The sequence below is a fragment of the Argopecten irradians genome, chromosome 6, assembly GCF_041381155.1.
Source record: "Argopecten irradians isolate NY chromosome 6, Ai_NY, whole genome shotgun sequence".
In the NCBI taxonomy this organism is placed as follows: Eukaryota; Metazoa; Mollusca; class Bivalvia; order Pectinida; family Pectinidae; genus Argopecten; species Argopecten irradians.
In genome coordinates this window covers 13,276,224-13,301,379 of record NC_091139.1, presented here as the reverse complement: position 1 = coordinate 13,301,379, position 25,156 = coordinate 13,276,224, and the positions used below count along the sequence as shown (strand labels likewise).

Genomic DNA, 25,156 nt, shown 5'->3' with positions numbered 1-25,156 from the left:
GCATTTTGAATACGCAAAGGTACCGTGATCATACCCTACAGCCCTTAATTGTTCCTCATCTCGATACCCATGCGTTAGAAGATGGTCACCTCCTGATGGAGGATGATGTCAGACCGCACAGGGCCCGCCTAGTACAGGATTAGTTCCAGACAGAGCTCATAGAGACTATCCCATGGCCTGCAATGTCGCCAGATGTGCAGCCCATTGAGCATGTGTGGGACTTTCTCGGACAGACTGTCAATTTACGGGTTCCAAGATGCCGAAATATTGCAGAGTTACGAGCAGAATGGCAGTGATTACCTCAAAATCAACTTCGACGTCTGGTCCATGGCATGAGACGAAGGGTCCATGGATTGTACCGGAAGTGCATATGTTACACCACATATTGACAAGGGTATGGTCATTAAATTTTTTTGATGAGTTTTTGCGTGGGTCAAGTTTAAGAAAATGACATTACATTGAGTGTTCTTGTGAAAAAAAATAAATTGATTACCCCTCCTCCCTGTCGAAAACAGACTTGACAGAATTTTAAAATTTCTTTACATATTTTACATCTACATGTATTGCCCATCAACCCACACATTAAACATTTGAAATTAATGTGCTCTGAAACATTCACCTCTCTATGAGATCTTGTGCCCACCAGGGGATTTCCAGGAATCTATTTTTGGTTTCATTCAGCGGTTCCTCAAGTACAATGTAATCCGATTTCGAATAGCGGTATTAACACAGGTACGCGGTTTGTGATAAAGATAATACTATGAATATCGAAAGATCACGACAAATAATTTACTTGGTTGTTTTAGATAATTATTCATATACCTTTCCTTACCAACACGACGCTGCCCTGCAGGAAGGGCGTAAGAATTGTACCTGCTGCCCTTATTGCGTGATCGTACAAGGCGACTAAATTTAGAATCTTACCGTTTCATTCTTCCTTACTTACTTTCTTCTTCCTTGCGTCTCCCTTGACACCGTCTCACTTTTGGCCTTCGGTTGAGTGCTCGCTCCTGTGAGGTAGGCTCTCGGTTCTTTCCCCTGACCGAGACACACCAAAATCTATGAAAGTGGTACTTTCTGCTTCTGCTTATCGCTCAGCATTAAGGGAGTGATGACACTGGTTCACCCGTTGCCAGTACATTGTGATCGGGTGGGATGTGTTCGACAGCAAAACAAACCAACATGAAGAATATGTTTCACAATATCGTGGGTCTGGTAAATATGGATTTATATGTCTTTCACTCGTACAGGAAGTCAGTGTAATATTAAATACACTAGGTTTTGTTTTGGTTGGTACCAACTATTTATTTCAAAATAACTATAATATTGCGCTGTGATGAAAATAATTAATAACTGTTATAATTGTAAATATAAAGCATTGGGAAATGTACCGTTGCGACACATGTTACTGATCATTGTTTATAAACACTGGCGATAAATAGGGTTAGAAATGTGATGCTACATTCTTCTCTGCTGAATCAAAAATGCAAATAGAGAATGTTTGCATGCTTTATTTCAATTTCAAATTTCAAATAACCTTGATTTGAAAGAAGACTAAGGCTGAGCAATAATCGGTTGTTTTTGATGCCAGCTGCTATTGCGCTCCGTAATTCGAAATGCTAGGGGTGGGGGTTGCTTTCGACATGTCAAAATGTGCCCTTGTTGTTGATACGGTGTCGTGTTTACACTAAAACATTGTTAACATCACATAAGAAGCCACGTTGAATTACTTATAATATCAAATATGGGACAAGGAAGTAATCCTAACCGTGTATACAAAATAGTTTGCCTCTTCATCGGGAGACATACGTATATACAAAAAACACGGTCACGTGATATAGAAATAACAATAGGACACACAAGAAATTTTGTCCAAACATCTCGGTCAACTCAACGGTTGCACAACCCATTTTTTTAAATCATGACTAAACATCACTTGATTCCACATTCTGTTCTTGCTCCCATACAAGTTAAGCGATTTTAATTTTATATATGCATTATCATATTTGTTTCCATTTCCTTCCAGTATTTCCTTTTGTTTATTATATATGTTGTGACCGTGTATGTTTTATGTGTGCATAGTCTACATAAATGACACATTGTAAAATAACGAAGGGACATATAAGAACTAAAGCAAGAGTATGTTGATTTTAACACTATAATTTTATTTATTAGTCATAAAATAATCAGGAGAATTAAAAAAGGTGATTAGCCAATATCGAAACAAATACACTTGTTAATAATACTTACTTATAGGTGAATTATTTGATTATTCCGCCATTCGATACTGACAGAATGAATACAAATCATCATAATCTCGCATCCTGTTGGCATTGTTTTCAAAATGTCCGTTTTTGAAGTTTCACGTTAATGTTTATTTCCCCTTACAACAAGTTATAGGATTTGTTGCCTCTTTGGAATACGTAAAGCGTTACTCTTTTTCCTTTTGGAATCCAGATGTCATTCGTGTGGGGTAATGTCCATTTCATATATATGTGGAGGTTCGACCTGACGCTGGTCAATGGACGTATAACCGGTGTCTTGGTCAGATTGGTCTGAAAAGAAAGGATGTAAGTAGGAAATTAATACAAGGAGAAACAATGGCCTAAACATAAGTGACTTTTCTGAAAATCTTGCTAATTAGCTTAATTAGTTAATGAACGGAATGATGAAGTTAATCATTCGTTAACGTATCTTTTCAATAAATCCATGGTCTAAATACTAATATCTGTCAGAGTTACAGACAATTCATAACTGTATTTTTTTTTATTATTTACTAGTTTCGAGGGTTTAAACTTAAAATGTTGTTGAGGTTAGACTACGCAAAACATTAATCAACGATGATTTAATCCATACAATGGAACAGCTTAGACACGATCAGTTGACATGTTCAGGTCACAGGGTCTAGTAACTAGTACTATATAAAAGGACAAGGGAACAGATGATTTGCTTGGAAGAGGCACACCGGCCTCTACAAAAGTCCTGTATTCCGTCAAAATGACTAAATGTTAACACATTTAATACCAACAATTTATTAAACAAAGGAGTAGGTCCAGTAAGAGGCAAAACCGGCCCAAGGAAAAAGTAAAAAATGAACTAAAAACATACAACTTGAAATATGTGTGCTACTAAAGAGTTGAAGACTGATAGTTTTGTAAAGTAAAACGTTGACGTGGAGAAAATGGGGTCAATATAAGTCGGAATACGCATATTTTTGGATTTCGTGAGAATTTCCGGTAGTTTTAATTGTGTCCCCCAGGTACAAAACCATATTTGTAAAAATAGAAACGATTTCATACAATTCCTCAACTGTTAAAATTTCCTATTGTAACATCCATGGGGCCAACAAGAAAAATCAAAAATAAAGATATAAAAAACGATGCTTTCGCTCATGATGATAGTAATATACAAAACGAAAATTCCCATTCAGAATCCGGAGATTATACAATGCAAATACATGTATCTTTATTGAATATGGGTGTATATTAAACATTATCCAAATACTAAGCGGTGTTGTCGAATTTGATATGATTTTATATCGCTACAACATCTTTATTTGTACAATAAAAACATTTTCTTTCCACGTAATTCTTATACGGAAAATCATTACTGCTGGGTTTTTTCCGACTGCTAGAATCCCGGACATCGCAACTACAACAGTTACCTAGCAAGCTTTTGATTACTAGAATGATTGGCAGTAACCACCCTCCTTCACCATTTGTTGCTGGACATTACCATCAAGTGTCAGGTATGCAACGGGTAATAAAGTGTTTGGTGTTGGTCCGATATCAAGCTTAAATCGGAGAAAGCACAACTGGCCCCGAGCAGGCGAACGATCCCTTTATATCCTGCGACTACAGGTCTAGCACCTCTGTGAGGATGGCGAGTACAATATTATGATGAATAATGATGTCAAAGGTTTACAACGCATCAGGGGTTCAAAGCCGTCTCACTAGTTCCAAAAGATACTTATTGTGGAGAGTGTACAACCCTGCAGTAATCAGTGGATGGTACCAGGAGCCAGAGTTGTTGGAACATGTGCACTTGTTGCTGCTGTAATTTGGTATCTTCGGTATGCCCGTCATGTTAGTACAGTGAGGTAAGTCAAGGACTGGTCTGTTTATATAGAAGATGCTGTCAATATTCCAGTACTTGTGGACGAATCTAAAAATGAGGGTGATAGTGATCCAGAAGAGTAACTTTCACCTTCTTTAGACTTTTTACTGGACCTTTTCCATTCAGATGGTTAGAAATTTATACTACCTCCATGTACAAGTAAGATTACCTCTTCCAAGCAAATCATAGGCTCTCTTGTCCTTTTATATATAATAGATAAAGTATACACATGTATACATAGCAGACTTTAATATTACGTTACTAGTACCTGGGGTTCATGTCAACATTTAGTGACGTCATAAAGTGACGTCATAATGGTCACGTTTTGGATATAATTTTTTCACTAAAGCAAAAAAAAACTCTTTTACCTCAGACAACAGGGGACCCAATTCAGTGGTTCAAAAATAGGGGTATTTCGAGTCATCAGAGATCAACAGTAAAAACCTATATCTCAAACTATGAAGAACCATACATGTCGAAGGAAAGTGTAGTCATTGACAAATGCTTTTCTTAAACAATAAAGATAGAAAACCACAAGTCAATCATTTTAAGACAAACATGCTTTAATACTATATATGATGACCACGGAATATATTTCTATTCGGGGAATAAGATGTATTCGACGGAGAACTGTTGAAGCTAGCTGGCGTTTTTTTCGCATGAAATATATAAAAGTACGAAAAAACTATTACGTTTAAACGTTTACGGCAAAATACAAAACTAGGTTTATTCTGAAATAAAAATTCGAACACCAATTTTACATGCATTATACATATTGCTTGATGTAAATAATCTTACGACCGATGGTTTCACCAGACAAAAAGATCAGACTGGTATCGATAGATCTCAGGTTTTATTTGATTTGTTTGATTTGTTTTTCTTTTGTTAAAACCAGCAAATAAAAGGAGTATCAATCTGGGAATTTTACGGCCACTCGGTGATAAAGAAAATATTTTGCATGAAGAAAACTTGTGTCAACTGCATATTGTATGCTATTTAGGACAGACGACTTTTTTGGGTCATGGTAATTTCAGAAGACAAAGGTCAAATGATTGAAATGACAATATCAATTATTTAAGTCCTCCTACTTTAGAGTAGAAGTGATACATTTTGCAGTTTTTTTTCTTCTCGACATGAGTTTTTAAGATATCAATTTAGAAAATTTCATCATTATATTTATGTTATTTATCATTTTAAGTTTTATTATTTGAGCATTAATGTTTAATGAATTTTCTTAAAACTTCCTTTTGCAACCATTTGATTGCTTGAGAAGATTTAGAGTGCATGTTTAAGATAATTACATCATAGTGTTATATGGTCTGGTTGGTGATACGAATAATTGAAACCATATAATGTAACCGCAAGAAGTAATCAGCTAAATCGGGTCATGTCAGATCGACATGCAGCGTTAAACATCATTCTCAAGCTATTAAATGGTTAGAAGGAAAACCGTTCTGATGATGTTCGTGTCCAAACGTTTACCTGTACCCTTATTGGTTGAATTCTTTTTCTTGTCTTTTTTTCTGTAAATCAATAAAAAAAAATAGTTATCTATATCAGTTTATAAATATCCAGACAAAGTAATTATGCAGTAACGTAATATCAGTCTTACTTTAAATTTTATATTCTCGATGCTATTTTGAAGGTTGCAGAATTAATACAGGTTTTTGGGAACTGAAAAGAACAGCTCATTTAAACCTAAGTATAAAAAAAACTCTATCATGATTTCCTGAAAAAATATTATGTTGATAACAAAATATATTATGATCGAAATTATACTTTGATCAATGATAACTGTTTTTTCTTTCTAAATGTTGTGTTTACGGGTTGAAGACAATAATAATTAGGTCCATTGATGTAAATAACCTGGTAGCTAGTGCTCGAAGGGTCCCAGGTTCAAGTTCTGATTTGACCGGCATTCGAAATACTTACAAACGGAGATATTTCACTATGATGATGATCGTCGCAACAACAAAAAGTCCACAAACAACAGACAACACAGCTATTATGATGTCTTTAGCATCGCCTGTAAAACAATATCACGGCCGGGAAAATGATTGGCTACATACAAAAACACATTCAATGCTGCGGAAAACAAAAAATAAACCTTTCTGTTCATACATGTATTTTAACTTGCTTTGGAACAAAAGAAAGAATGCAAAGTTTCTTGTATTATGTTATATCAAAATCAAGGCTAAGCATATTTTGTCGCTGGATTTTATTGGAAACATTTCTAATATCGACGTCGAATCTAAACAAAAAGTTCCTTTGTGTTATGTTTCATTAACTATAAACTGATTTCATTTTGTTTCCATTTTGCCCTCGGTCGTTATGAGTGTAATATAACCTTGACCTTGTGAATAGGCAATTATAACATCATTTGTAGAACAGTAATGCTAACATATCTTTGAATACTTTATACTGAGATTTTAGTCAAACGATAAATCCAGAACTTATACACAACTAAATAATTGTAACTAAAATACAGAATATTTAAAGATGTTTACGCAGCAAATGAGAGGAAACGTGAGTTACCCATTCTGTATATATAGGATTCTCTACCCGGTGAGTGGTTCAGCGGATAGACGAATCTAGAAAAGCAAACGTAATAAAAGTAAAAATCAACGCAGAAAACCCAACCATAGAACCCATAAACAATTTGAAGCGTCAACGAAATGCGTCACTTTGAACACTGTATAACAATGTTAAATACAACGTATAAGCTTACATTAATCATAGTATATGAGCAACGAAATGAAACGCAACATTTAACCCAAAATAAACATAAAATTGAGCGGGGGACACGCGTGTATCCATTCTTGTACAAACAATTCTTTCCTGGACGATTGTGTTCAGTAATAGCGCGAATCTAAAAATGATAAATTATAGAGGGAAAATTTGCATTTGCACCGCATTGGCATTCAAACACACTTTAATAAAATGTATTTATTTGTAATCGATTGAGAAACAAGTCTATATCAATTTATGTTAAATCACTCTTAAAATGGTCCCGGAGGTAGGCGAACGCGAGGGTCCTATGCGGGGAGGAAACGGAAGAAGTGCCCGGAGAAAATTCCACGTGATTCAGCCGGGAGGTCCCTCACAATCCTTGTCAGGTGCGTGCCAGGGATCGAACGCCGACCCCGTAGGTGAAAGGGCGGAGCGGCCGTAACCACTACTATACCCGATCAACCACTTATCGCTTTTTGAAAATATTGTGATTACCCCGGGCTTTATGCCTTGCCCTTGTTTAAGCAAGACTTATTGACGTGATTTCTAAAACAAATTTTATAATCCTGAGAGACACAAATTTACTAATTTATGTAAAAAACACATGGAGAGGTACATACCGGTGGTGAGACTGTGTCCATCTGTCATTTATTACAAAATTCCCTCCTTACAGGATTTCCGGACAATCGGCTCCACACACACTATTACATTACTTCCCGGGATAACATTCTGTATATAGAACTATATGAACTATGATAAGGTCAATCATACGACACAATATTTTGTCAAAGGAAATTTATCATGTCAAAGTAAAATTGCTTAGTGAATTTGCGACCCGAATTTTGATCTCTATTCTTGCTGCAAATTTTGCTGAAAATTTTTTCATTTATTCATAGTGAGAAGATATTCAATACAATTTGCAGTAAGAATAGAACCGAAATGGGGATTTGCATTCCATACAGCAATTTTACTTTTGATAGGATAATTCATTTTACAAAAATTATTGGTTGTACAAAAAATTATTTTGTAGGTAACTATCTTCATTATATGTGGCATCATTTAGGTTGTAAAAATCCATGCAACGTTTTTTTATTTTCTGTCTGTTTATTTTTTTATTTTTTTTTGTATCTATCTTTCTCTGTAGATTATTATTGTTGATTATAGCATCAGAATTTATAAAATCAATTTCCCGAAGGTATCCAAATAAAGTCAAACATCGCATGCATGTGCACAGTAGAACAAAGTCCAGATTTTTAAACCAGATGTCAAATTTCCATACAAAACAACATTGGAAAACAGTTTGTCTAAAACGTGCGGCTGCGAAATTCATTAGATTTGATACACTGACCGAATATAACCTCACGTCAACATAAATAATTTCACACATGTAAAAAGAATTCATATTAGATGTGTGATCGTGTACAGTGTATTTGTGTTGTTATTTACCTAAGCAGTGACCAGTTTTCTTTATCACACACAAAGTCTTTACACGTCACGGGACACGTTGAGGTACATTCTACTCCATATCTCCCTGCAATACACACTGCAAGTAAACATAAACAATGAGTTTGAATAGGGTAATGTTTAGTCAAGTAAGACTTATTTCGGTACAAGTGTTAAGCGGGCACTTTCAGGACAGACTTTTTCGATTCTTCCGATTTCCCATCTTAGATACATACGACATCAAAGTAGTACTAGTCATAGACAAAAATGTATAAAACCACCACTTTTTGGTAGCTGATAAAATCATATTCACGTCGATTTAAAAAATAACTTAAACTGTGGTATTAAGGTTTCTAACGTTGTTGTTTCGGCTGTTACATAACTGATGTCAAATGATGTTTGGATTAATTATATTAAAATAGTCTTGATATCTAATATAAACCGACCGGTTACATGATTACACCATAGCAATAATACGAATAAAATGCGGATGAAAAAAAGTTGAAATTTATTATCTGAAAGGGTCTCAACGAAAACTGCTTGGCAGCTTATTTAAGGTTCGTCGTATAAGAAGAGGCTTATTTTAGTTGCATTATTAAAGGCGAGTTTAACTTTTGGAAAAATATAAAGCACAATATGCCTATTTTACGATTCGAATACACCGGGAAAACAAAGATAATATGTGTGTTTCATATCAAAAGTATGTCATGAAAATTGTTATTACCTGTATATGCAGACTTTACTTTTGCGTACAACTCCCCGATACATCGTATAGTTGATATCACAACAGATCAGCATTATTTAATATACCCAGGCACTCAACAACTAGCGCATAGAGAACCAAGATGAATTGCTCAAGGGTTCCAATCACATATAATGTATAACACATTGGATGACATTATCATGAGCTAGTTACTTTACTGTTGTTTTTTTTTTTTTTTTTTTTTTTTTTTGCATTTCTTTAAGCTTCATTTAGCAATATAAAATTTAATGAACAAAGTAAACAGTTAGATATCATATAGTATATATTTCATAGAACAAAATAAAACAGACCGTGTAATTTTACACACTGTAAAGGAATTACCACAGCCTGAACTTTATAAATAAATTGGAATGAATGTGCTAGGGAAACATGATACTAATTTGAAATAGTTTTATATCACCTCATTACCCAAATCTACGTTGTTAAGGAACGATTTCTCATGCATGGTATTTATAATTTACATCATTAATAAAACAACAACATTATCTTACCGAAACAGTGGTGCTGTGACTGATCACAATTGCTTTACAGTTCGCTGGACAATCACAGTTCACATTTAAAAACCATGCCTCCCATCAATGCATTCTGAAATGTAACCATACAAAATGAAGCAATTTCAAGATTATTTCCTGTCGACTAGAAGGGTACCCTGATGTTTTACTTATTTATCATAATTTTTTATTAGATAAATTGGAGTATCTCTCGTCTATTTATTCTTCAGCGCCGAACATTAACATGTTACAGCGGGTACACCATTGGTACTCAACCGATACAGTTCCCCGGACCTTTTCACACTTTCTTTTACAACTGCCATCACAGTTCACCTCAACATGTAGCACCATACCTCCCAGTAACACATTCTGTATTAACAGAAATCTCGTCAATATCAATCAGGTTCATAAATGACGAAAGGGGAAACGGAAACATATATGTATATTGTTTCCTGAACAGAAGTATGGTCCGAATTTAATTTAAGCATTATTAACCTGCTGAGCTCTACTTTGAATACCGAAATAAATGATTGTAAATGAGGACTGACTGACTGTTAATAAACTATTTGGAGACCATTTGGTATCCCGTACGCAGTAAATTGCACAGCGCATTCGTATTTAACTTGTTATAAGTAACTGGAAAGTAGGTTACAAAAGTGATAATAATGATTGTAACATAAACTTATAAATCTTTCATGAATCATAAATATGTGTTCTGAATTAGGAGCGTGAGGAAACCTTTGGATGAAATGTCTCAGTTGTGACGTTGATTGATATTCGGAGCGAAACTCACGTCATTCTGATACTGAAAATATGATAGTGATTGTTCAGAATATAAGTTGAATATGACTGTGAATTAATGGTTTAACTTTCTAATTATATATAGAGAAAAGTTACAGATCAAATAGTTAATCAGGGTTGATTGTCAGTTGCAAAACAGGGAGTTCGTTTTAAACAAGTTGGAATATAAGAATGATTTAAGCATGGGCAGACGAAATCTACAAGACTGATTTCATCCTTACCATTGCAATGCTCCGGTGTCTTTAACTCACCACAGTCGATCTTTACAATCCTACCGTAACAGTCATGTTCACATTGAACCGCCATGTTTCTGAGCCTATGCTAATCTGTCGAATGAAAAAAAATAGATCAAAACTCATACAGGACTGGATTAGAACGTTCTGGATGGTCAATACCTGTAGCCTGAAAGTAAATTACATATCTAACTCAAGTGTTTTCATTCCTTACCAAAACAATGTCCGTGTCTTTCTCACACAGGTATATCTTTACAATCTACCGAACAGTCATGTTCCACATTGATTCGCCATGTTTCTGACTATGCAAATCTGTCGATTGAAAACAAAATATAATATTCAAAACTCATACAGGGGGACCAGATAAAGACTTTGTTAAGTTTGGGATGTCAATACTGAATCTGAAGTGCAATGACATATCTTGCTCGTAGTGTCAAATTCATTTGCTTACCAAAACAAATGCCCGTGACCTTTATCACACAGTCGATCTGTACTACAATCCATCGAACAGTCATGTTCACACAACTGAACGCCGTGTTTACTGAGCGATACAATCTTGTCGAATGTGAAAACAAATATAGATTCAAAACTCATGATGGATTAGAAAATTGATTAATCGAAAAGTATTATGGAGGCCCGTACACACAAAACAAAATATTTGGCAAAATAAACCTAATAGTGACGAACACAAAACACACCACCATTGCACAATGTCGTAAGTCCTAAAACCAAAAAAAAAGAAAATCTGACAGTATTTCTTTTCTGCTGAAAAATACTGAGTCGATGTCAATCTGACAAATGTAAAACAAATATATATCAGAAATCATGACGGTATATTACAACACCATTTTCGACACGAAAATCATAGATATGGTTATAATCCCATAGACGATCGAAAAACACAACCATGCACATTTCGTTCTTGAATCTTTTCGCCCCCTTTAATTTGTACTCAAAACAGATGGCGATCAATACACCCTTGATTTATACACCTATTAATTTTCATTAATATATCATTATGAAAAGATATTGATAAACAGGGATTAGTGTGTTGACTATGAAGTTAACTTTTAAAACGACACAGACAGTAAAGAGCAAGAAAATGAAATAACACGTTACTATCTTTACTAGCAGAGTGGTAAATAGAACACAGATCCAAATCAAACACTAACATCTAGTCATATTTGAGCTGACTCAGGTTGTAGATATGTATGCGATGTGCACATGTTAAGCATCTCTCTGAGCCTCGTTATACGAACTAAGATACAAGAAATCGTAACGACAAAATAATACGGTTAGGCTCAGCCCACTTATGTAGCACCAGCTACTGCTATCTGAGATTAAATGTTTTGCGTAATGAATACTAGGATTGAGATATATGGATGGAGCCTACCATTTCGGGACAAACGAGTTTCCAGCAGACCTTCTCACACTTGTTAAACATTGCAAGATAGAGGAGAGCAAGTTTTTATTACAGCACTCACCATAACTACGGTAAAACACATCTGCAAAATGAGAAACAAAATAATTATACGTTATTAATAAGCGTAATTGCGGATCGCACATTAAGATAATGCTTAGCCATTTGATTCAGTTTGATAGTGTACAATTTGAAGTAACATCGATGACAAACCAATCAGCTGCCGGTAATCATTCAACACCATATGAACAACAGACGATTGTGGCTAGCACCCATTTTGAAAAACTGAAAATGTAAGCAAGATTATTTTCACTCTGAAGATGTATGCGGTAAACTTAAATGAAGCAATATTTCTGTGTGTAGATACCCAATGCGAAGCGTATATAACGAAATAGAATATTTGTTGAAACATTGGAAAACTAAGACTAAAAATAGAATTTAGATCGTAAGTAACGTTTAAACCCATACTATTAAAACTTTACAGAAACAAGCACTCGACTGTTAAAGTAGCGTTACAGTGACCACCATAACAGGTTACACGGAGTCACACACTGTCACAGTTACTTATCGCCGTATGTTTCCGACTGGACACCCCCTGTAGAAAATGATTACATGTGACATTCATGGAATATGGTGCGATCGGTTCGTTTGTCTCTTGTAGTTATGTAACAGAATACTTGTTCTTACTACACAAACTTGGACAGATACTTTTTTCCACGTTTACTCTTATGCTGATACACAATTAAAGGAAAAATAGTAATGAATTATCGAACTTACCCCACACCTGTACCTCACACAATAACAGAACAGGTATTTGTCGCCCCTCCCCTCCATACCAGTTGTATCGAGTTGGGGTGTTTCTATAGTTGTACACGGTCACATACCGACCTACATACGGGCACTGGTGTGTTATAGTCAACTGTACAGCTGTCAAAGTACTACTGGTGTCCTGGTAACATAGGACGCCATCTTGTGGTGAAGAGGTGGTGTTAGACAACGTACAATTGATATCCTGCTAATCTGTGCTGAAAGGTTATCTAGAATGAAAATTAAATGGGTGGGCTTCCTATTTATATCATTGTCATCCGATATAAATGTCATGCATGCTTGGTAAAACCATATCGCATAATAAGAGCGGCAGCCCCTTCGTGCTCGGATAAGGCCGAAAGGAAGAACCAAGTGCGAAGCATATATCTAAGGTAACACATACAATAAACATGTCAGAAAAAAGTACATCTCCAACATTTAAGCCTACACTTTGGGACAAGTAAGAGTGTTTCGGGGATTTTATATGGAAATTGTTTGGGTAAATTCATCATTCACCATAAATAGGATGCTTTGTTGTAAGCTCATTATTTCATCAAACGGTTCAAACGCTTCTTGTGTAATCCATGGACCGCAATATTCATGCTGGCAGAATGCGATCAATATTATTGGCCTTATTATGGCAAACGTGTGAGGTAACTAACATTTTTGTGTTCTTCTTTTGTACTTGATTTGATGTGGTTAAGAATATTCCATTTGTGTATTACAATGAGTCTTTGTTATCGATAGCGTGATGGTTTTAAATCTATTTTTATCAGAAATATTGTTTTCCACAGCCTTTTGAAATCTTTAAAGATGCTCCACTGCCCAACAGAGCATCACAATGATATTCATCATTTGAACAATAATTTTGTGGTGTACATCGCGTATATATAGGCGCCTAATTTACACACATAAATTAACATGTAAAGAATTGATTCCGGCCTTTGGGTTGCATGCGCAATTCAGTATTTCATTCCAGATTAGGAAATATAGTGACCACGGAATTTTAGCGGGTGATGTAATTATAGGTGGTTTTCATATTTTTAACTTTTGAATTAAAATGAAGAAGCTCAAAACTTTTCAATGGGTAATGGTTTGGTTGTTAAGTAAGTAAAATTGGAAAATCCTTATGTCACCAGGCCTCTAGTAGACTAGTACTAATAATATTGCTTGGATTTCAGCGTCTAGTGGACAAATTACAATATCTTTTTGGTATAGTTGTAAGAGCGGTCTAACAAAATAACTGTTTTTCTCACTCAGCTTGGGATTTTTTAATTTAAAAAAGATACTAACTACTTGGATTTGAGGTTGTAAAATATTCACGAACAATTAATTTTAGGGATGGAGTATTGGACTTGTGCGGTGTCTGTTCGTTTTTTTCGTTTTTTTTTTCTTTTTCTTTTCGTTTTTTTTTTAAAATGGCGCGGGAGGGAAAATCCAAATGGTAGTTTTATTAAACGGTGCAACTATAAAGCATACGAGGGATGAGAGGAAATTTACTCATCCAGGATGTTTGAGCGGGGAACATAGGTTAACAACATTTTTGTGGCCCTCGAAGTAGGAATATCCATTATGCGTTGCCGATCCACATATGGAAAAGAAACCTTATAGTATATTCCTATAATGTTATTTTATTGAGAATATTATAGCGTAAAAACAGAATTATTTTGTTACAGTACTGGGAGGAATATATAGTTGTGAGAGCATTAATGGTTGTCCCAGCGTTTCCAAGATCCTCCACGCCACCAAGGCTGTTTTTGGACCTGTGGGCCCCGCGGATGTGAACAACATACCTGAAGGGAATAGTTGTGTTGTGACACAGCCATCCAACTACCTGTTCCGCTTAGCCTACGAGAGTTATCATGAGTGCAGACTCTGGTGGAGCAGTTCTCGAAATGGCAACAGTACCTATACAAATAAAAATAGAGAGACAACAGCTATTTTTGTAATCAAAGATATAAAATCCCTGGCACTTAACCTTCTTTGTACTCAAATTGTAAAATAAATTTGCACCACTACCTGTCCGGATTAAAAAAACGTTCTTTCTCGGCCACTTTATCCATAAACCGTTAACAAATACAGAAAAAGGGAGGGAACATGATAGTTTCCATGTACTTGTATATGCATATGGAATATCTTTGAGGCATAGGGCGTTTATGTTTTCTCAAAAAGAAAATACAGACGTTGTGACGCCGTTTCTATACGATTTTTTTGTTTAACATATTTTCATCCAAATCACTTCCTATTCATACATGTGAACTTTATTTACATTTCCAAACGGCCTTTCATTTTCCCAAGGTAATAACCCCCAGGAAGGTTTTCCACAAAACCAAATAATCTGGTAGCTTACGGGGAATTTCATTTGTCTATATTTACATCTAACCAACTGACGAAAACACTACATTTGCATGTGCTGATTTACACTATGAATACACTACGTAATTCAAGTTTTGATATCTAATCAAACTTTTTGTTTTCCAATATAAGCCTTATAACATATACTACATTATGGACTGCCCAGGTCAGGTTCGAAAGCGACCTTCCACTATTTTAATTCTGACTTCAACATGTGCATGCAGAGCTACATATCATATGGTCTTCCACGTTGACAATGAATGAAAGCGAATAAAACAAAGTTGATACAGTGTACAGTTACCATAGAGGCATCTAGCAAAAAAGAAGCATGGGAAATGAGTGATGGGGCCTTGCGCCTAGGTGTGTAAGTAATGATAGGTCATCCCTGAAGAGATCACAAGGTTTAAAGACGGATTATGGTTTGATCCTGTAGGTGTGGAATAGGTGTTTAACAATTACCCGCAGTGTTTATAGTGAAGAGTACCATGTGGCATTTTTCAATGGTATGTTTTAAATTTTACCGAGAAAACTCAGTCCACCTGTGAAAATAATCTAGGATAATGAATAATTCTCGTCCCGTACTGGCTGTCTAACAGAGCCAATATCTTGACAAATTCAGGCAGTTTTTTCGTGGGTGCCCTATATTTACAGGACGAGACGCTACGCTTGTATCAAATTTCACTAGGCGGACCACTAATTTATGTGTGCCAAAGTGAAAAGATAATGCTACAGATATGTTAAGGTACTATTAATCGAGTCCGAGTATATGCTAAGTGCTCGCGTAAGTACGTGAGTCTCCCAGTTTCGTTATGGTACGCTTTTGGTATCATATTGGCCGGAAATGAGAAGAATACTTGTGTTTGCTGTACGGGTTGTAAATATCAGAGCTGAACACGGAGTCTTATTTCAACGGCAACAGCTATTGATTATTGGAGTTCAAATAAAACAAGTCTAATATAAACAAAAAAATGGCCATTCAATTGTTCAGAACGGAACGAGAGGTTATTAATAATTTTAACATTAACAACTTAGTAACGTGTCTATGCTAAAAAGAACCCATGATGCGTTTTTTAAGACATCGATAAACATATACAGATTAGTTCAATATAATAAAGATATAGGTGTACCTTCCGTGGAATACTACGTATTAACTTTGGAAATTTTTAGCAAGCTGCATAAATCTCACGTTGAAAAAAGAAATATGATAAAGAAGAGCGTGTTTCAGCCCTTTTTCCGATGCAGGTTTTTATTGTGTTCGAAATTATCGAAGTATGATATAGAATATTTTATTTCGATACAGGCCAGAGTGGACTTTAAAAACTTACAATGTTGATGAAGACAGTGTCAATAATTAATAGCTTAATGCAAGGTCATATACACTACCCATATACTGGTTAATGTGGCCTATAACATTAATTAAACATAGATGCCCGCAACAATTAGGAGGTATTGGTTGTAAGTTTTCAGGTTCAATATCACGAAAACTAAAGAGTAAACAAATCGTAATAAAGTATACAAATCCATACTACACATATACAAGTTGACCTACAAGTTTCTTTAAGGTATGGTTTTCTTCCTGAAACAGTGTGGTGGTGATTGGTGATATTTGGTTATATTTTGTAACATTGGTACCCCAATTATTGTGCGACGTAATCTGACCAACCGACGTTGGCTGTGTTCTATGCAAAGTCCCCAAAATTGTCTGTGAAAAAGAAATAAGATAGGTGGTTTGTTGGTTAATTTGTTGGTAAATGAAACTGCTAGTTTGTTGATCAATGACAGCGAACTTGAATAGCTTGTGGGGGGGGGTGTCTGTCCCCGAGTGTTTTAGGAAAGCGCGGTTTCGAGAGAACTTAAATCTTGAATATAATGTTTTACAAAACTACACGAGATATACGGATATATGGGATTTGTGTTCGAGAACTGTTTATATGAATTCAACGATGAAACAATTATTTGATGTCGATGTAATTGAAGGTAAATTGCAGAACCGTTATAAGCAATTCAGCAAATATTGCAGGAATCCTGTAGGATATGTCAGACTTACGATGCAGATAATACTTAGACTCAAGACTAGCGAAAAGCAGAACATTCTCAGAGCCACGGAGTAAACCAGAGTATTCCAGTCGCCAGGTTGATCGGCTGCACAGCAACATAAGGAAGTAGCCGGGTAGCTTAAATGTTTCTATAAAAAGTCAAATTTGTGAAGTCTCATGGTGCATACGGGGGTACAGAGGTGGGGTTGTTTTTCAACTTGTGGATCTTATTTACTACGTTCCCGCATGTATTAAGTCAGTAAGGGGAAAAACCGCAATTACAGCGATATAACGAGAACGATGACACTTCCGTTTAAACCAGTAGGGTCCTGAGGCGGCCAGGGGTGTTCGTCTTCACACCAACATAGGAAGTAGCGTGTGTTTGATTAATAAAGAGACGTAATGCTCGAGGTCGGCATACGGTAGATATTTGGTGTTTATATGATCGGGGATGCGTATATACACATGCCGGCATATCATATGGTGAGCGTACCGATATACTGGCCCCAAACTGCAGTAAACCATCGGTTTTTAGTGGGTAGTAATGTTGAGTACTACTCATCGGGACAGGGTAAGGATCCTCAACTTACACAGGACAAGGTCTAGTTAACCCTAACTTTGAAAGGAGAGCGGCAAGGTCTGGATCATTCATATCGTGCGATACCAAAACTAAACCTTGGCGGTTGCGTAGATATTAATACGAGTAATTAATACTTGTACATAGTAAAATAAAACAAATGAAATCGTGTCATTAGGTTAGGTAGTAGGTTGCTTACCACACAATGTAAGGTGTAAAGTGGTCTATTTAATCATAAATACATTGTACACAAAATAAAACGCTCGGATAGGTGTGAGAAGCCTTTTAAGTATGAGACTTTACGAACTATTTAGCGAGATAAATGTCCTGTATTATCCACTTATTTATAGCGACTTAGAACTTGTATTGCACATCCTCGTGTAGTATACATTAAAAACCGCCCTATAACTCGAACAGCACCAGGGGACCAAAGTTCAATATTGTTTCGAAAGAATACGGGGTATTCGACCCAGCCGAGGTTGGTCTCGTGTCGACATGTCAAACAGCCACCGGTATCATACACGGCGAGACTAGAGACCCAAAAGGATTATCTATGCCACTTGTGTTTTTGCCCATCTTCCGAACTTGGTCTAATGCACTACAACTTACAATTTGACCCTACGCCAGTGTTTTGGTCACATAGATCATTGTTACTCGATCGGGCGGTCATATCCTTTGGTGCCTCACTGGCTGTAATTTCATATTTGTAGTGTTAGCTATTGGTACACATAAAATAGGGAACGGGGATAAAAAAACCTACTAAATGTTACGAGACGCCTTTCGTAGATAAAATGTGAAAAATGTAGTCAGTCGTTATGATGGAATCAAGAAGAAATTGCACTAGAAAAAGTATGAAGACGATGTTATTCTAGGGTGGTATAGTGTTAGAGGGTCAGTATTCTGTACATAAATTACCGGTTTTAGTCCCTGTGGTCATCTATGTTCTGTTTCCCGGTTCGTCTTAACGTCGTTGGAAGGTGTAAGTACAATATGGGTTTAAACGGCTTAACTACTCAGAAAATTTTATCGCGGACAGTTGGTTATATATGACAGTAAAGCATTCAAATTAAATTAATTGTATGCGGGTAGAACGATAATCGGTTAAGTTGCGAGCCGCAGCTATGCGCCAGTACGTGGTGGTGGCGCGATAAAGAAGCAATCACTTGAGGCACGGGTAAGTGATATTGGGTATCCATATATAAATGTACGAGGCATAGGTTTATAAACTGTATATTTACATGTTATCTTGGTAAGTTTAAGAGATATATTTGGTTGTTAAAGCTGTTGTGGAAAGATAACAATCCATCAGCCGGAGCCATGGAGACGTGTCTCTATGAACGTAAACTGGGTGTATACAAGGAATAGTCTGTTATGATGTTTTAACAATACCGGTACGGATACCAGAAAAGGACCAAAGAAGCGGGGGTCGGGTGTGGTTGGCCAAATTCGAGGTTGTAAAAGCCCGCTGTTTTAAAGTGATACAGCCAACAAGGACATTCAACTCGGCTGGTCATTAGAGAAGCCGAGTCGTCTATCGTTAGGAGTATACTAGGCCTACACTACACGACAGTACACTGACCAGTTACACGGGGCGTCGCACCTGTCGACCTAGGGCTTGACCCAGTTTCAGACTCAATGATTCAGTGACCTATCTCGTACCCAACACTACCTCACCCAGTGTATAAAACACTATACTGATGGTTGACGTCCTGGTGGACGATGCACAGTGCGGTTATCGATCACTGTTACGTGAAAAGAAGTGTGGAGGTGGTTGGTCTTAGTATGGTTTGTAGCTCTGCTTTCCAACCCGAAGAGAGATGCTACCACAATATTGTCAGCCTAGTAGTAAATACGCAACTGTGACTTGCTACTTATAAAAGTTACACTTTTATTTCATTTATCTTCGAGTGGCGGAATACGTGATTGATGACTGTATTACAAAGCACGTTCGATGGTCCGGAATGTAAGCGCGGTTAACCGCGGCACGTCTGTGCAAGGGGGCGGAACTCGGGCCCGGCTAGGGGAAAGGCGTGTGCTTTAATCACTAACAACCCCCGATCCCCAGTTAAACGCATTTAGTTGTTTTGACTTGTACTGGCATGCTGATTGATGAGTCTATCGACAGGTCAAAGGACATGACATTGCATAATGGGACATAACACTCAGTGGAATTTAAAGTCGCTTTCCGCTTTTAAAGGGCTGAAGATTATCTAAACCAGAGTTGAAAACTATGACAATGATTAGTTTTTTAGCATCAGGCCAGTAGTGTTCAATGTATAGACGGATAATGAGGAAGTGAAAAAAAACTTTATGAGCATGATAACCACTCGTCCAGCAAGGTTTTTTTATGGAGATGCGTAAGTCATGCGTTCCAACTTGGACAGACGGACACATAACAAAAGCTTGTGAATTCTTCTGTCCCAACAAGGCCATCGCGGATCACTCGAAAACTGTGGGAGGAAAACTCTCTCCTTAACGAGAAGATGATGAAAGTAAGATGGAACGTCTATCTTCCATTATGATTTGATATTGGACAAACACAAAGACACAACACGTATTTAAATATAGAAGAAGTTCAAACTGATTTATAGATGTAAAGAGTAAGACGGTATGGGTCTGCTTTATATATTGTATCCTGCAAACTGTCCACATTACTGACGGACTATTCTATGGCCAGATAAACTTGTGCTTTATCCGTCAATCCGATATGCTTTATCCGTCAAGTCGATCACGTGAATTTGTTCCATATCTGACGGATCTTTTTCGTAACTATGACCCTGAACTTGAAACCGGCCGGTGAAGTAACCGTCACGTCAAAGTCCGCTAAAAACGTTGACGATCACCAGGCACCAATGATTGACGGTCATTTTTACGATATCGAAAATCTCGTATGGCGTTGTCTTCTTTGGCTTGGCTCATGACAATAGTTATGTATTGTAAAGTAATTCTTTAAGGGGTGAGTTATGGTTATTTGAGTCATTTTAACAGAGTCGAAAACACAGTGATATAATAAACATGAGGCATGATAAACCACTCGATCAAGGCCCTCTACAGGGATGGTTATCAATGCGTCCACATGATATACCGACACATAACACTGGTGTAAGTGTCTCTGTCCCAACCGGTCATGTAGAACACTCGAACTGTGGTAGTAAAACTATCTCCTAAGAGAGAAGATGATGAGAGCAGATGGAACGTTTATCTTCCATTAATGATTGAATTGACAAACACAAAGAGACAAAACAAATGAATAGAAGAAGTACAAACTGATTTGTATGTGTAATGAGTAAGCGTGTATGGGTCCTATATATATTTATAAATCTTTGTTCTACTTCGAGGATGGGACAACGGAAGCACTGGAATATCAAAATATACATATAAAGTCATTCGACAGAATAATAACAATTATATTTCTTTCTATTATTTATATCATATAGGCATACATACTCTTACCTTCATATGTAGTTATTTTACACACGGAAGAATACTGATAGCGTCCTGTCCCTAACGCTTTTAATTCAATCTCTTCCGACAGATGCATTTGCGCGTGTTTGTTACATCTTGTTGCCGGTGTCTTGGTTATCAGGCTCGTCGAAAACTAACGAATATAGAAATATGGCAAGCAACAGGCATGGGTACAAGGTCTGTCGTACATCTTCTCGGAACATTAGGTGTTTTTTACTGGGTCACCCCCGACGGTAATACTATAGTGGCGGGTTACGGTTTGGAGATGCTTTTATATCAGAATTGTAAACAACACCTTACATGTTCTCGATTGGCATTTGAATACGCAAAGTGTACCGTGATCCCCACCCCATATCCTACAGCCCTTTAATTGGGGGGGGTGGGGTGGGCACCCGCACTCGAAACCCAAGCGTTAGACTATCGTCCCATCCTAATGGAGGATGATGGAGACCGCACAGGGCTCGCCTAGTACAGAGAGTAACTCCAGTACAGAGCTCATAGAGACTAACCCATGGCCTGCAGATTAGCCAGTTGCAGCCTCATTGACATGTGTGGAGACCTTTCTCGGACAGGAGACATCCTCATTTTACTGGTTCCAAAACATTGCCGAAATATTTTGCAGGAATCTCTCGAGCTAGAATGGCAAGTTATTACCCTACAAATCAAATTTTCGACGTCTGGCTCCATCGGCATGAGACGTATTGTACCAGGAAGTGCACATGTTACACTCAGGCATATTGACAAGGGTATAGGGTCATTAAAACTTTTTGATGAGTTTTTGTGCGTTGGGCCAAGTTTTTATGAATATATGACAATTAGCATGGTTTGTTCATGTGAATAAAAAAATAACTTAAACTGATAATCCTCCATCCCGTGGTCGAAAAACAGACTTGAGACAGAAATTTTAAAAATTTCTTTAACATTTAAATTTTACAGACTACAATGTATTGCCAACCACTTATTTAAACATTTTGAAAATTATATGGTGCTCATGAAAGAACTCATTTACCTTCTGTAATGAAATATCTCGTGCACACCACAAGGATACAATGTAATTCGGGTTTCTAGAATAGCGGTAAATTAAACGACCACAAGGTACGCGGTTTGTTTCGGTTAAAGATTAACGCTAACACTATGAATATCAGGAAAACATACAGGGACAAATAAATTTACGTTGGTTTGTTTTAGCTTAACTATTAATATACCTTTTCCTACCATTACGAAGAGATAACCAAGCAGTCAGGTGCCGTAAGTACATTGTAACCAGATGCCCATATGTGCGTGATCGTACAATGGCGGACTAAATCTAGAATTATTAATCAGTTTCATTACTTCATTTCTTTACATTCTTCTTCATTACGTCTTCACACTTGTCACCGTCACACTTTTGGCCTTCGGTTGAGTGACCTAGATATAATGCTGAGGTTAGGCTCTCGTTTTTTTTTCCCCCTGGCGCGTGACACATCTCTAATCTCTTCGATAGTGGTACTTCTTATGCTTTGGTATTATCGCTCCAGGCCATTAAGGGAGGGATGACCACTGGTTCACACCTTTGACCACGTATATTTCGTGTCCGGGGTTGTGATGTGTTCGGCTGGCAGCAAAACAAACCAACATGAAGAATATCTTTCACAAATGCGTGGGGTCTGGTAAATATAGGTTTGTATGTCTTTTCACTCGTACAGGAAGTCAGTGTAATCATTAAAGACACTGGGCTTTGTTTTTCGGTTCCGGTACCAACGTTTTTATTTTCAAAGTAACATATAATATTGCGCCGTGTGATAAAAATAATTAATAACTGTTTTAGTTTGTTAATATAAAGTATTGTGAAATATACCGTTGCGACACATGTTACTGATCACTTGTTTATAAACACTGGCGATATTTAGGGTTAGAAATGGGATGAAACATTCTTCTCTGATGAATCAAAACTGCAAAATAGAGAATATTTGCATTGTTTTATTTCAATTTTTAAATTTTTAAATAACCTTGATTTGAAAGATGATTAAGGCTGAGCAATAATCGGTTTTTTTTTTTTATGACAGCTGTAATTGCGCTCCGTAATTCGAAATGCTAGGGGGGGGGGGGGGCGCTTTCGACATGGCAAAATGTGCCTACTAAAACATTGTTAACATCAGATAAGAAGCCATGTTGAATTACTTCTAACATCAAATATGGGACAAGGAAGTTATCCTATCCGTGTATACAAAACAGTCTGCCTCTTCATTGGGAGACATACATACAAAAACACGACCAAATGGTATAGAAATAACAATAGGACACACAAGAAGTTTTTAACATTTCATTTTGTTTTATAGATTTTCATAACATACACAGTACAATTACACTGGACAAAAACTAAACCTCACATTACAATACAAACACTATACATTACAATGGATTGCATGCTTATCACACTTGACTGTATTGCTATATAATAAATTCAACATATATGTATAGATGAGGTGAAAAGAAATACACATGCAACATTTGCAAATCAAGACCATTATCCATCTAGGTTATAATATGTATATCACAAAAAAACTGTCAAGCGATTAAGATTGTTCTCCCTTTTCAAATAAGGAATGCGATCCACTCCATCGTGTAAGGAACTTAGTATATTTACTTTTTGATTTATATAGAAACTTTTCAATCTCATAGTAAAGGCATATATCCTTTGGACGCCGTAACGTATTTATGCGTAATTATGCATATGCCCCATTTCCATGCACCCTTCTGGAGCCCCACTGAGACCGTTGAAAACTAAATACTAGTTTTTTTGAAAAGAAGATGTTCATCCCTATATAGCATGTCAATATCGATTCGGTCATTGCATTAGTGACGTCACAAATCACCTTTAAACATGCCCAAATAAGTCAAAAATTGAGGTCTGAAACCCGGATTTTAGTGTGTGCCCGGAAACCTGTCGTTGTGAGCTTAATTATCAAGATACAGACATGCAGATGGTCTTAAACGATAGAAGAGATATCAAAGTAAGAGAAAATAGAGAGAAAGGGGAAAGGAAGGGGAAAATAGCACCGATTTTCAAAAAAAAAAAAAAAAAAAAAAAAAAAACAAGTCCCACGCGCAGGTTTCTGCCTTCCATGACCCGTGCGTCGGTGGAACCTTTAAGGGGACTTTTCCGGTTGACGTGTTTTTACTTGTTTTTGTAGTGTACTGTTGCTTGTTGTTATCATCGTTGATATAGGCAATCAAAACCAGTATATCTAGATGCAAACTGCTTTTCATTAGATGGCATTTTGTAGATATCCTACTATACAAAATTGAGTAAAGTTCGAATCCTGCGCCGGCCGTCAGAAATGATATGAGATTTAAGAACTTAATAACACTAACCGAGCTTTTATCTTACGTTTCTACAACTGATATAACATTATTGTTTTTAAACAGTTAGTAAACATCATGTTAAATCCTATTGTTTATGGCGACCATTGTATAGCCAAGCAGTATTGATAGATGAAGATACACTTAACATTAAAAGTAGATTTTTCACAAACGCCAAGTCTCAAAATTCCATACGAAGCTTGGTTATCATTGAAACACATTCGTAAAATAAAGGGTTTACAATGGTTGGGAATTTTCCTTTTACAAGATGCGAAAAGATTTAATTATCGTTCTCTTTAATCCTTCAAACAAATTAAAAGGAGGCTCTGGGAATTGATAAAACTGACAAAATTTGGGATAAAAAAAAAACCCACCTGTCTTCATCCAACACATCACGAATAGTTTATGATACCTCTGTTATACCAATCACTCCAGTATACTGTATTTTTATCAATAGTAATAAGAGAGTTGAACCATTAAATGGTTCTTTCAAGATATACATGTCATTGGAAGGGTAAATTTTTTCTTTATCTCTGAAAGTATAAGAAAAACTTCTTTCCAGAATAAAATACAAGTT

The 25,156-nt window shown here is 36.5% G+C and overlaps 2 protein-coding genes across 2 annotated transcripts in view; both read right to left on the bottom strand.

The window, feature by feature from the left end:
* Positions 1-25,156, bottom strand: part of LOC138326222 (uncharacterized) — an 89,430-nt gene that overhangs the window by 47,187 nt on the left and 17,087 nt on the right. The gene's annotated exons all lie outside the window — the stretch shown is intronic.
* The window catches only part of LOC138326112 (scavenger receptor class F member 1-like), a 30,000-nt gene continuing 12,394 nt past the window's right edge, over positions 7,551-25,156 (bottom strand). Inside the window, exons 9-10 of the mRNA XM_069272246.1 lie at positions 8,293-8,389; positions 7,551-7,575 (exon numbers count right to left, since the gene is read on the bottom strand). Of these exons, the coding sequence (XP_069128347.1) occupies positions 7,551-7,575; positions 8,293-8,389 (122 nt within the window). The remainder of the gene's footprint in view (positions 7,576-8,292; positions 8,390-25,156) is intronic.